At 42.3% G+C, this 12,379-nt stretch overlaps 1 protein-coding gene across 1 annotated transcript in view; it reads left to right on the forward strand.

Moving 5' to 3' along the window:
- Positions 1-2,581: 2,581 nt before the first annotated feature.
- GALNT18 (polypeptide N-acetylgalactosaminyltransferase 18) overlaps positions 2,582-12,379 on the forward strand; it is a 279,752-nt gene continuing 269,954 nt past the window's right edge. Inside the window, exon 1 of the mRNA XM_050898158.1 lies at positions 2,582-2,728. Within this exon, the coding sequence (XP_050754115.1) occupies positions 2,671-2,728 (58 nt within the window). The 5' untranslated portion in view covers positions 2,582-2,670. The remainder of the gene's footprint in view (positions 2,729-12,379) is intronic.

A 12,379-nucleotide genomic window follows, 5' to 3' on the forward strand; every position in this document is an offset into this window, starting at 1 on the left:
TGTTTGTAAGAGCTTTCTCCTATGAGACAGTAGCTGCCACCTAACCCAGTCAAGGTCAGGATCCACTGTCAGTCACTATTCATGTGAAAAACTGCTTACAGCTTGAACATCATGCTACTTTTACCAAATCAAAGCTGATGCAAGTTTTACAAGTTATATATTTCCCTGTCTTTCCTACTTGCACAGCCCTCCTGGAAACACAAGGGAGGTGGCAACACCCAATAGACACTGAATAGCACAAGCTTGTTTCACCTGCTTAGCACAAGAAGAAAAGAGAGGCTTAATTTACTTGCCCATACAATTTGGAGACAGAATCTGAGTCTCTCAGGAGACTATGTTAGCAAATAGGATCAAGAATATTCTGTTGCAAGTTTTCTGTATTCTCCAGTTGAAATACTTTCACTATATATAAAATAACTTAATACTAATTGCAACAGGAACTGCACTTGGTCTTACAAACAAATCATCCAGCTACCAAGCTGTGGGGTCATTTTCACTTTCTGGCCCAAAGACTTATCAAAGTTCTTGTTTGGTTGGTTTTGACAGGTAACTGCCTTTCTCAGTGTTAAACTGACTGGCAAATCCATTCCTCAGCAGACAGGTTTCTTGAAGAAGGGCTTGAGTGTTTGAAACTGCTCGTTTTTTCCCAGCTGCATTAGGTCATCTAATAAAAGGTGTCATATGCCTTGACAAACGTTGCTTCCTATTTTCTAGGTTTCCCAGCTGGCTTCTGTGCTACTGCTGAAAGCTGGGGCCTAGTTCCCACTCGCCTCCCATATGCTACTTCTATCATTTATATTGCATTATGGTGAAACTTGACCAAAAAAAAAAATGTTACTGCCAGGTCAATTGACAAATGGTGATACTAGAACCAGAGAAGGGATGGAAATGTCTAGTAAGCAGAGCGGTGCTGCCCCTTGGGCCAGCATTGGCCTCGTGGACGTGATGAAACTGTGCCCAAAAGATCCTTGTTCATCATTAATGTGTTGGAAACACATAGTACTGTGCTGCTTATGTTCCTGTTGAATTCGGACCACAGTCTTTGCACGCCAATTTTAATTTAGAAGAAAAGACCAATGAAAATGCATTTGAGATGTCCATTGTAACAGCAACAGCAGTAACTCATAATCTCTGCCAACAATAAGTACTGTATCGATCCACAAGAATGGGACCCTGGGAACAATATGCTGCCCAAAAGCTGGGTACTTATCTTTTCTGATTCTTTCTTAAATATCTTCCGGCTGTGGTCCTGCAGTGGCATCTCTCTCTCATTACTTTTCACAATTGAAAGGCTTTCTCCCCTTCTCATGAGATCTTTTGTGCTGTACAATAGGGCTCAGGTTTACTGTTGTTTCAAGTTCCCTTGTGGATTTTTTCCTTTTCAAAGAGTTTCAAAGTAATCCTTCTTTCCTGATCTTTCACAATCACTAAAACATTGGAAGAGCATACAGACTGTGACAGAAAACAATAAAGTTAAGGCAATTCTCAGCTGAGGATGATATGGTACCATATGTCCATCACATACATTTAGGCATTAGAGAGAAAATTAAGCAGCTTGTTAAAGTTGCAGCATTGTGCCTGGGTGTTGGAAGGACATACAACACTTCCCATCATTAAATGAGGATTTAATGTTTGGGGTGCTCAAATGCTTCTCATTTTTTCTAAAACAAACCTTCATTAGCATGTTTGTTTAAACAGTACAAACTGTCCTGTCCCCGCTGACAATGGTGGCTGTGAGGGTTTGGTTGCAGCTGCCAGTCCGCTGCGATAGGCACTCAGACGTCATCTGCACAACGTGTCTGCTTTGCTTTGCACTGGGAAAATATGATTTTTAAAGGGTCAGATTACTGACTGGTGAAAAGTGGAAATAGGTTCATAAAACCGGTGGTAGTAGGTGCAAAACTGTGCCTCTGTTTTAGTTCTTTAATTGCTTTCCACAGAGTTTTATTTCTGCTTGCAGGACATTTTTATTCAAGGGTAGTAAGATTCTGGAAATCAGTGTTTGTAATGGAAATTGTGACCTGACTTTAATGTTAGTCTTGCTGGCTGTCTGCTGAAAAAGCTGTACCTTAAGAAATACTGACTATGACAAATCTGTCTCTACAGTGAAACACAAAAAAAGAAAACACATGTATAAATATAGAGCCTGGTATGGGACCAGAACAGCAAGAAACTTGAGGAGGAAAGCCTTAAAACTCTCCTGTGCCAGACCCTGGAAGTAACAAGCAATATTACCATGTTAATGACACTTAGCCTATACAGACAAACTCTATTGTCCCTACAGGACCATGTTGTGGAGTGCTCAAGACCCTGACTTCAACAACTGCCCTAGAGAAAAAACAACTTTATTTTTGCTTTGTATTCACCTGCAGTTAAGTTAAAGTGTGTGCTTCGTGTTTGCTGAGGGATATCCAGCAAAATGCATGCACCTGTGTGCAGGGGAGCCCAGCTGAGCCTCCACGGGGAGCGGCCGGCAGCTGGGCTAATGGCCGGACCAACCTGGCCCCATGCTGCCAGAACTTTCAGGGCTGTCCCTGCACCTGTCACAAGGCAACGCGTGAGGAAGAGCTCTGTTGCTTTTGCTCCAAAAGGAAGCGTGGTCTTGAAAAAGACAGTTGTTGAGGTCTTGCTGCTTTGCCTGGAGCTCCAGGACATTTTTGACCCAGAAAGATGGAGTCACGTGATTTCAGAGGAGAGAAAGCAGCTGTGCTACCCAGAGAAGTTGCTGGTAGGTGATGAGGCTAAATTATGGGGGGCAGTATGATCAACCCTCTTTTAATCTCTAGAGTGAAAGTGGAGTGTTTTGCTTTTACATTTTGATACTGCTTTTGTGGTCAGGACTTCTCTTTGTGTAATGGGTGAAGGGCAGCGGGGTGAGGCTTTCTCCTGTACGGTTGGGCAGGCAGCTCAGCCCCACCGCTGCCTGGCTGGGGAGCAAGGCGCCCAGAGGACGCAGGAGCGCTCTGCTGCCCTCGCTGTTGCAACCTCCCCAGGCGTCGTGCCTGCTTGGCCTGCTTTCAGAGGGGGGCCGGCAGCCTTCTGCGGGGTCCGGGCACCCCGGCCTGCGCGCCTGGAGCTCTGCGGGAAGGCTGCCGCTAGCAACAGTCCCTCATACCGACGCCGGTAAATCCGGACGAGGGCCGCAAGATGGCGACGGCGGGCGGCCGCCCCGCCTCGCGCTGTCGCCTCAGGGAGCGCCTGGGTTCTCTTCGACCGGGGAAGCAGGTGCGGTAGCTCCGGGCTGCCGTCGGCGGGAGGAACTAGCGCTGCATTCTGAACTTCCTAAGTCCCTGAGCACTTGAAACAGTAGTTTTGCACTGTGTATGAGCACAACCCACGTTAAACTCTAAATGCTGCGTGTGGTTTCTAGTCCGGGATTCTGGGTTCAGCTTCCATTTTTAATGCCCCTTTGCCTTAAAGCTGTAAGCAAGCTTCTTTTGAAGGGATTGACAACATAAACACTTCAATTTGTAAGAGTAAGGAAAAGCACTTGATCACAGCTTTAAAGCAAGGCTTTCCTGTGTTGTTTGTTCTTACACAAAGACATGATAATATCAACAAGCCCAGGATGGTTTTTTGGAGTATCTTGAATTTGTCTGGTGGTAGTACCTGAGGAAAAGTGTTTCCTGGGGGAGAAAAGAACTTCTATCCTGTTTACTTTTAATTCTTTAAGAGGCTTGAGAGAGGAGAAAGCTAGGTGTGGAGGTTAGGTTCTTCCCCTCGCCCCCAAAAAAGGTTTCTTACAAGAAAGAGAAGAAACTTTCGGTGGACAGTTTGAATAGGTGGTTCAGCCTAAGCGGGAAGCCTGTAGGTAACTGGCTGAATTCAGTCTTTACCAAGGACACTAAAACCAGGTTTGTCCGTCTGTAGTAGTTCTGTTCCTGTCCTTATCATCTTCATTAAGGTAGGTATGGCCTAGAAGACATATTAATATTATGCCTGAGTCTTTATGAAGGATCTTGCTGCCAAATGTAGGGACCCACAGCAGGGTGGCAATGAGGCTATGAAATTATTACATCTGAAGTAAAACCAACTTCAGAGCTGGATGGTAAGGCTGGGGAGGAGGATGTGAGCAGTTCTTTCAAGCCTGGCAGGAGAAACTAGTCTAAAGTGAGGATAGCTTAAAATCTTCAGTTATGACTGCCGGAGAAACACCTAAAACAGCCTTCTGATGTGAGGAAAATGCCAAAAAATGCGGTTAGCTAATGGTGTCCAGTCAATTTTTGAAAATAATCTGAGTTGCTGTGTCTGAACCGAGTTTCCTGTCATCCCTAGAGAGTCTATTCTAACTCTAAAACCTTATTTTAAGAATTAACTCAACATTTCAAAACAAGCTGTTGGAATTTCAGTGGTGCTGCAATTGGCCATCTGCTATTTTTCTAATTCTAGCTTATGTTCGAATAAATCTGGCTCATTTTCACAAAAGTATGTTCTAAGACTTGCGTGTTCTGTCACTGCATGATTCTCTTGGTTTTATTCATAGATTGTGTGGGTACTTGGGAATGGGGTCTCAGGGCTGAAAAGGTTTCTGAGGTTTGTTCTTACCCTTCCCTTTTTCCAAATTTAAGAAATGGTTCTAAATAGCACGTTTTATTATTCTGAAAGGGAAGTGAGAGGAGGATTGGTCATGGTAATCTCTGATTCTGTGTAGCTTTTTGGTGATTTGACTTCCACAAAGAGTACTCTGCTATCATAACCACTTACACTGCTCTAAATAAAAGGATATGCTCAGGGTTTTCTTTCTCTCCCTTTTTTTAGATGTTGTTGCTGTTATGAAAGCATGAACTGCATAACTGATGGGCAGATTTCCAAAATGTATGAATGCTTAGCAAGGTTAACATTCCAGAGGAATAACAATATGGAGCACATCTTGATTCTGGTTAACCTAGCAGTTGTCAAGAGTTGGCTCTTCTCTACATTCTAGGTTACTGTAATGATTTCCTGTATTTCTGGGAGATTTGCACATACCATCTTTTAAGTTGGTTTTCCTGTTACTGTATCCAATTAGATATGGGCTTGTGTTCTAATAGTTGTACTGAAGTTTCACACAAAGAATAGGGATGTTTGGATCTGAGTCCTTCCCTGGTGTGTTATGCCCAGTCCTTTGGCATCTAGGTCCAGGTGACTTCTGTCCCTGTCTTTTGGATCACCTACTTTTAGTGTAACTTAAGTCTATCATAATATTACTTACACTTTACCAGAGAGTTAGCTTCATGAAATGCTGCAGGAAGGACATACTTTTACTCTTTTATGGGCAGAACACCTAATCCTGTTTCCAGTCACACAGTTATAATGTACTTTGGGCTGCCTGAGAACAGAATCACAGCCATAAGAGAGCCAGAGAAGGATCTATGTTTTAACTGTTGTACTATGAAACACCAGGTACATTATGTGTGAATGCTATTAATTGTTAAAAAGCAATTTAATAGTAAGCTTTGTACACTGAAGCAAAATAAACATGTTTTCTTCCTCCCCTCCATAAAACCAAAGCTGGCTATCTGGAGACTTCTAAAATGAGCTGGTATTAGGGAGCTCCTTGAAGAAAAATTAAATGTGGGGTAACTAATAGAGTTTATTTAAACTTGGGAAATTGTATTGCCTGTTCCCAAGCACAGTAAGCTGTAATACTTACTCCATAAGAGAGCACTGAAATCACTTGACTGTTACAGACTTATGCGATAAATGTACATCATAAGTTGTTGTGGTTTAACCCCAGTCAGCAGCCAAGTACCACGCAGCTGCTCTCTCACTCCCTGCTGCTCCCAGTGGGATGGGGAGGAGAATCAGGAAAGAAGGTAGAACTCATGGGTTGAGATAAGAACAGTTTAATAACTAAAGTAAAATATAATACTAACAATAATAATAATGAAATGTAATAATAATAGTAATGAAAAGGAATATAACAAAAAAAAGAAGAGGGGAAAAAAGAAAACAACAGTGATGCACAATGCAGTTGCTCACCACCTGCTGACCGATGCCAGAGCCACGATCTGCGCCTCCCGGCCAGCTCCGCCCTGTTTATATACTGGGCATGACGTTCCATGGTATGGAATATCCCTTTGGCTAGTTCGGGTCAGCTGCCCCGGTTGTGCTCCCTCCCAGCTTCTTGTACGCCTGCTTTCTGGCAGAGCATGGGAAACTGAAGAATCCTTGGCTTAAGATAAGCGCTACTTAGCAACAACTAAAACATCAGAGTGTTATCAACATCATTCTCACACTAAATCCAAAACACAGCACTGTACCAGCTACTAAGAAGGGAGTTTACTCTGTCCCAGCCGAAATGAGGACATGAATGCACTTCTTGTCTAGCTGTAAACCTGTAGCTGACACTGTACCTGCAAAACCACACCTTTTAACACCCAAAAAGGTCAACCGTAGCTTTATTTGTAAGCTAGTACCTGAGATTGCCATGTAATTTACACTCACCCCCTGATGGGGGGAGCTTGTTTTCCTCATGCCTAGTATATGAAGAAGTAGCCAGGTTACAGAGCAGTCAAGTTCTCACAGTTCTACAGAAGCTGAGCTTTTTACTGCTGTGGCTTTGTCACTGCTCGTCACTATACAGTCTCACCCTTTCCTTTGCAGTGACTCTAATGCATGGCTGACTCTGCAGTGAATTGACTCGGAGAGCTGAACTGTCTGCCAGAAATCCTCCTGAGCTCACTTCTTTTTGGGTTAGACAGGTGTCAGTTCTAGAAAAAGAGCTGACATGCATAGCCTGGAGTAGGCAGTTCCTGCGTTGACATGCGTATCTGCCCTAAACATTGTCCTCTGAACAAGGGATAATCAGACTAAGATGGAAGAGAGGCGACTGAGGTGGTCGATAAAGAATGCTTGCTGACTGTCCTCTAATACAACTATATGCATCAGATGGTGGAAGTTTGGGAGAAAGAAACAGAACTAAGGAGGGAAGCTACTCTGTGCATATGCATTGAACTCATCTGTCAAGGGTTGGGCCTTCTCTACATTCCATGTTACTTTAATAATTTCCTGTATTTCTGGGAGATTCAGTCAGGGCTGTAGGACACCAGAGCACTACCTATGACTCAGGAACTCTGCCTACTGTAAACCTCTGGAGGCTGGAAGAATATTTTGGAGAAAAAAAATAGTCTGTTGCGTGCTCCATATATGCTCTTTCTGGGCTATTTGCTGTTGGCTGCTGTAGAGGACAGGTACTAAGTCAAACAAAGACTTGTTTGGACCTGGGTTGTTCAGAGACACTGTGTCTGAACACTTAGTGGGCTTAGGAAAGGAGTCAGATTCCCAGGAGTTCTGCTGCCTTACTCATAGATGATCTCCTGTAGTAGGCTGGCTGTATGCAGGTGCAAGGGGCTCCTTTTGTACCCTGCTGCAGTTAACACCTGCTGGGTTTTAATCCTCTGAAGTGCTGAGTGCACTTTATCTAGAGATAAGTAACCTCTGTACTTCAGGCATCTAAAATAAAGTAGGTGGCTATAGGTGCTACAAAGGAAGCAAACCTTGGCTGCAAGAAGGAAATGGATTCAGTCTGTGTTTTCTTTCCCAATACTACATTCCTCATTTTTTTTTTGAGGGTCATATGTAACACAGTGCCTGTGCTTTATATATGGATGTGCATACAGGCATGTACGTGACCTCTGTGGGTGGTGAGGTGCAGAACGAAATAATACTAAAATACATAATTTTGAAATGTACTTCTTGATAGTACTCAGTACCCAACTGGAATAGTGCAAAACCAAAAAACTTTTAAGAGATAAATGAAAAGCAAAACATGAAATGAGAAGAGCAGCCTGCCAAATGCTGCTCAATTGTGCTCTTTGGCAAGGTGATTTCTGTAGGTGTTGACCTTTCAGAAGCTAGCATTTTGGTTAGCAAATGCAAGGAGCACAAATACTTGCAGTCAGCAGAAGGTTTGCAGTGTCAGGCTACCATACGGAGGAGCAAAGAATTCAGTACTATCTACATTCCTTCTCATTTGTGAATTTTCAAGTGCTTTGCATCATTTAAGTCCAAGTATTGCCAGATGTTGAATATTTTCAACCACCAGTGAAGTCACTAGGAGGTGAGGTCAATTAGGACATAATAAGATGCTGAGCTCATAAGGTCAGCCCTATTCTGACTCTTCAGAAGAAACTCCACTGAAAGACAATCGTGTCACTTTAGTCCTCATCTTCTCCTGTATTTGTTAAAAAAGGCTACTACCTAAGCAGAGAAAATCTGTACAGGTAAGTCTTAAGCAAAGGAGAATGGTTATTAAAGAGCGGTTATTGTTAGCATTGTCTTGGACACCGGTATAGTCTGGATTAGCATAGTCATGTTGTGATTAATGGCCTTATCAAAACTCAGAAAAATTACAGAACTTACACAAAGGACTGCAATATCCGCTACCACCACAGAACTTAATAACAAGGCAAAGCATGAAACAGTGTTTGATGTCATTAATAAAATCTATCATGGGATGCAGAGAAGTATTTGAAACTGCATCAGTCCTTGAGGAAAAAGCAGGTAAGACAGCTGTGGTGATAGAATAGATACCACATTAAAGAAAAATTAACATATCTTTGGGGATCTTTCTAGCAGGAGGTGAAGGGAAGCTTTTCTTCATGAAAGGAAACTGCAGTTGTCTGAAAGCATAGATAACATCACGGTTAGAAATCTTCACTCTTAAAGCAAGCATTCTTAAAATAGACCCCCTTACAGGTGCCTGCATGTTTTACGTAACCAGTGCTAACCGTTCAAATAGCAGTTTCAGCTGCAGTTTTGTTTTTACCTTTGTGTCAGCTAATGACTCTGTATAAAGAATGCACCCGCTATTTTCCTCATCTATTTCAGCTGATAATATCCCACAGTAATGAAAATCCGGTGAGTGTTCAGGTCCTTAGTTCTTAGTTGTAGCTAAACCATACCATAAAACTTCTTACATCTTCAGAACTTTGAGTCATTGTATTCTTGTCTGGCCTAAATAATTGTCTGGCTTTGCCTTTCCTTGAGCACTGAAATATGCAAGTTTTGTGGCCTGTTCATTCTGTGTTGGCTTCATCCCCTTAAAAGATGGGCATGCTTTTGTGATTACATGATTGCACATACCTGTGAAATAGAAGGCAACAGGCATACTGATCAAGTCGTGCAAGTTATGAGGCACAAGTGTCAAACATTACATCTAGAAATAGCCTAAGATCATCTCTGGAAGGAGGCTAATTTTAGGGTCCTGCTGCTACAATCACTTACCAGATAAGATGTGCCCAAACTTGAAGAGAAAGAAGTCCATGCTGCCACTGGCATCAAATGAATATATGTGGCACTGAGATAGAAGCAAGCCTTTCAGTCACTTGAAATTTGGCACGAAATAGAGAGGCGGAGATTGTAGAAAAGGCACAATGGTTGTCTTGCAAAGGTAGACAGTGCAAAGTTGAGAGAAGCAGGAAGGTCTACAGTATGCAAGATGTCTACAGATTTTTAACCCCCCAACACTGGTAGAAAATACCGAGCACGAAAAAATTCCAAGATTCCCTGTGAGAGGTTCCTGCTGTTGCCCAAGTTCTTAGTAACCTGACCACCATCTGTGTTAGTGCTGCTGATAATGATGGTCACCATGTGTATAGTGTCCTTGTCTTGAAGGAAGGAATCCTCTCACCTGAGTTTGGCTAGTAGTATAGGTATGATCAAGTCCTCCACTGGTTCAGGAAGTAAATATTTTTGAGCCCAAATATTCTTGTACTAATGCAGTCTGCTTGGTCTCATGGCTTTGGGCATTGATGAGATCATCTTGATCATGTTCAGAGGAGGGGCAGAGGTCGATTTCCAGTGTTTCTTCTGTCAGCAAATTGGTGATACTCTGTCCTTCCTAACACTGTAAACTGGCACTGAAACATCTAGTTCTTATCTCATTAATGAGGAGATATTTTCATTGCTGTAACTGAATGACTTAAAATAATTGAGAGCTCACTGGGCACATGGCCAAAGCTCTGAGCTAGAAAAATCAAATCATTTATGGATTTTTCTCCTTATTCAGCCTACTTGAACCACCTACTGATGCAAGGCCTGGAGGTCACAGGCTGTCATGAAAGCTGAATGTGAGATTATTTGAAAGGAATCTCATCAAGTGGGCTTAGATTCATGTAAAACGGTGGTATATTCCCTTACCCCAGCTAAGCTCATCTTTCTACAGAGCTTTCTAAGCTCGTCTTTCTTTTTTCTACTTTCTATTTGTCAGTCTGAACCGTCCAGTTGCAGAGGACTTGCAGAAGGACGACATAATGAGTTGTATTTTGAACAAGAAACCTCACAACTCATTAGTAACAGTCAAGTGTGCTCTATCAGTATGTGGGCTACATCTGTTGCTTGCTTCTTGAAACATTTCCTCAGCTGGGACCTGTTCACTGACTTCTGAGATGCTTGCCAGAAAAAAATGCCAAATGCTTCTAAGATCCTGAAGAATGCACATTAGCTGCCTGTGATAGGGTCCATTTCACTGCATGTCTGAAGGAGGAATATCTGTCTGATAGTAACCGTGTTCCTCTGAGGCAGTGAAGTCATGCACCTCCGTTATTCTGGCTTGAAGAGATCTCTGCAACCAGAAGCTGGGTTCTAGCTGGAGTGGTGAATGATACCAAGGTTGCTTCAACTCTTGGACTATTACCATTAGCACAAGAAGGAGCGGAGTATGGGAGCTGTGTGCTGACCTGAAAATGAAATGCGTGGATGTTCTCACTTGATTTGCTTACTCTGCCATCAGTGTGGTTTTAATGCTCTTTTTTTTTAGTATGGCACCATTCTTGGGCACTGTTAAACATAGCGCATATGTCCATCAGCATAATTCTGGTTCATTCTCTTCCAATTCTCCTGATTATTTTTCAGGAGGATATTAAAAAAAATTCTGAAAGGAAAACACACCTGCTAGGTGAAGACAGATTATTCAAATGTCAGGAGAGAACCTCCTCCATATGTACTGTAATAAAAGCAAAGAATCTTAAAATAGACTTCTGTGACTTGCATAATAATTGAAATACAGTTTACTAGGGAGGCAGCATCAATGTAACTAAGGAACCTTCCTTGTCTGATGGCCCTGGATGAAGAAATGGTATATGAAAGTGCTTCAATTACTGCTTGAAGAGTATAATCTGTGTCAGTCAGATCGAGAACACATTACACATCCTCTTTCTCACCATCTGCCCAACAATCCGTTGAACTTAATCTGCAAGAGATAGAAAAGCAGCCTTCAGTAACTTGAGAACATGACATTTATCACATTTAATATCTACTGAAGAAAAAGTCTGTTAATAAAAGGGTGCTGAGTCTACCACTAAAATAATAATGGAGAAATTCTTTGGGTTTCTGTCTTCATTTTTGTGTAAAACCGTCAATGAAATGCTATCATCTTGCTTGTCAGTGTGTAATTGTCTTTTAATTATTGGCTGTTAAATAGTCATTTTTTCACGTTTACTGGTTTCAAAGGCAAAATCTTTTCATAAGACTTTCCCAGCCTGGAGGAAGTGAAACTGCTTCACTGTCTTAAACCATAGATGTATCTTAGGTGCATCTTGTGTTCACCACAGTGAATTCATTGTGTGTTGCCTGATGATGAATGAAGGTACACGCATAGACTTCAGTCATCGTCATATCATAATGTCAAAACCTAGTGTCCTGGTTTCGGCTGGGACAGAGTAAACTTTCTTTTTAGTAGCTGGTACAGTGCTGTGTTTTGGATTTAGTGTGAGAATGATGTTGATAACACTCCGATGTTTTAACTGTCGCTAAGTAGCGCTTAACTTAGGATAAGGATTTTTCATTTTCCCATGCTCTGCCAGCAAGCAGGTGTGCAAGAAGCTGGGAGGGAGCACAGCCAGGGCAGCTGACCCGAACTAGCTAAAGGGATATTCCATACCATGGAACGTCATGCCCAGTATATAAACAGGGGGGAGTTGGCCGGGAGGGGTGGATCGCTGCTTGGGCATCAGTCAGTGGGTGGTGAGCAATTGCGTTGTGCATCACCTGTCTTTTCTTGGGTTTTATTTCTCTTTTTTTTTTGTTATATTCCTTTTCATTACAATTATTATTATATTTTTATTATTATTAGTTAGTAGTATATTTTATTTTACTTCAGTCATTAAACTGTTCTTATCTCAACCCATGAGTTTTACTTGTTTTCCTGATCCTCCTCCCCATCCCATGGGGGCGGGGAGGGGTAAGCAGATGCGTGGTGCTTAGTTGCTGGCTGGGGTCAAACCATGACACCTAAGTATTCCAGCTGAATAATTTGGAATGGGAGGGAAGGATGAGGGAGGAGCCGATGTTGATTTTATAATTGTCAGCTATGGCTATCTTGCAAAGGGTTCAACTTCCCTGAAACCTTCTATGTGAAGCAGCAGCACAACACTGCAGGGATGGTTCTTGGGGATAG

Source organism: Gymnogyps californianus, chromosome 5 (assembly GCF_018139145.2).
Source record: "Gymnogyps californianus isolate 813 chromosome 5, ASM1813914v2, whole genome shotgun sequence".
In the NCBI taxonomy this organism is placed as follows: domain Eukaryota; kingdom Metazoa; phylum Chordata; class Aves; order Accipitriformes; family Cathartidae; genus Gymnogyps; species Gymnogyps californianus.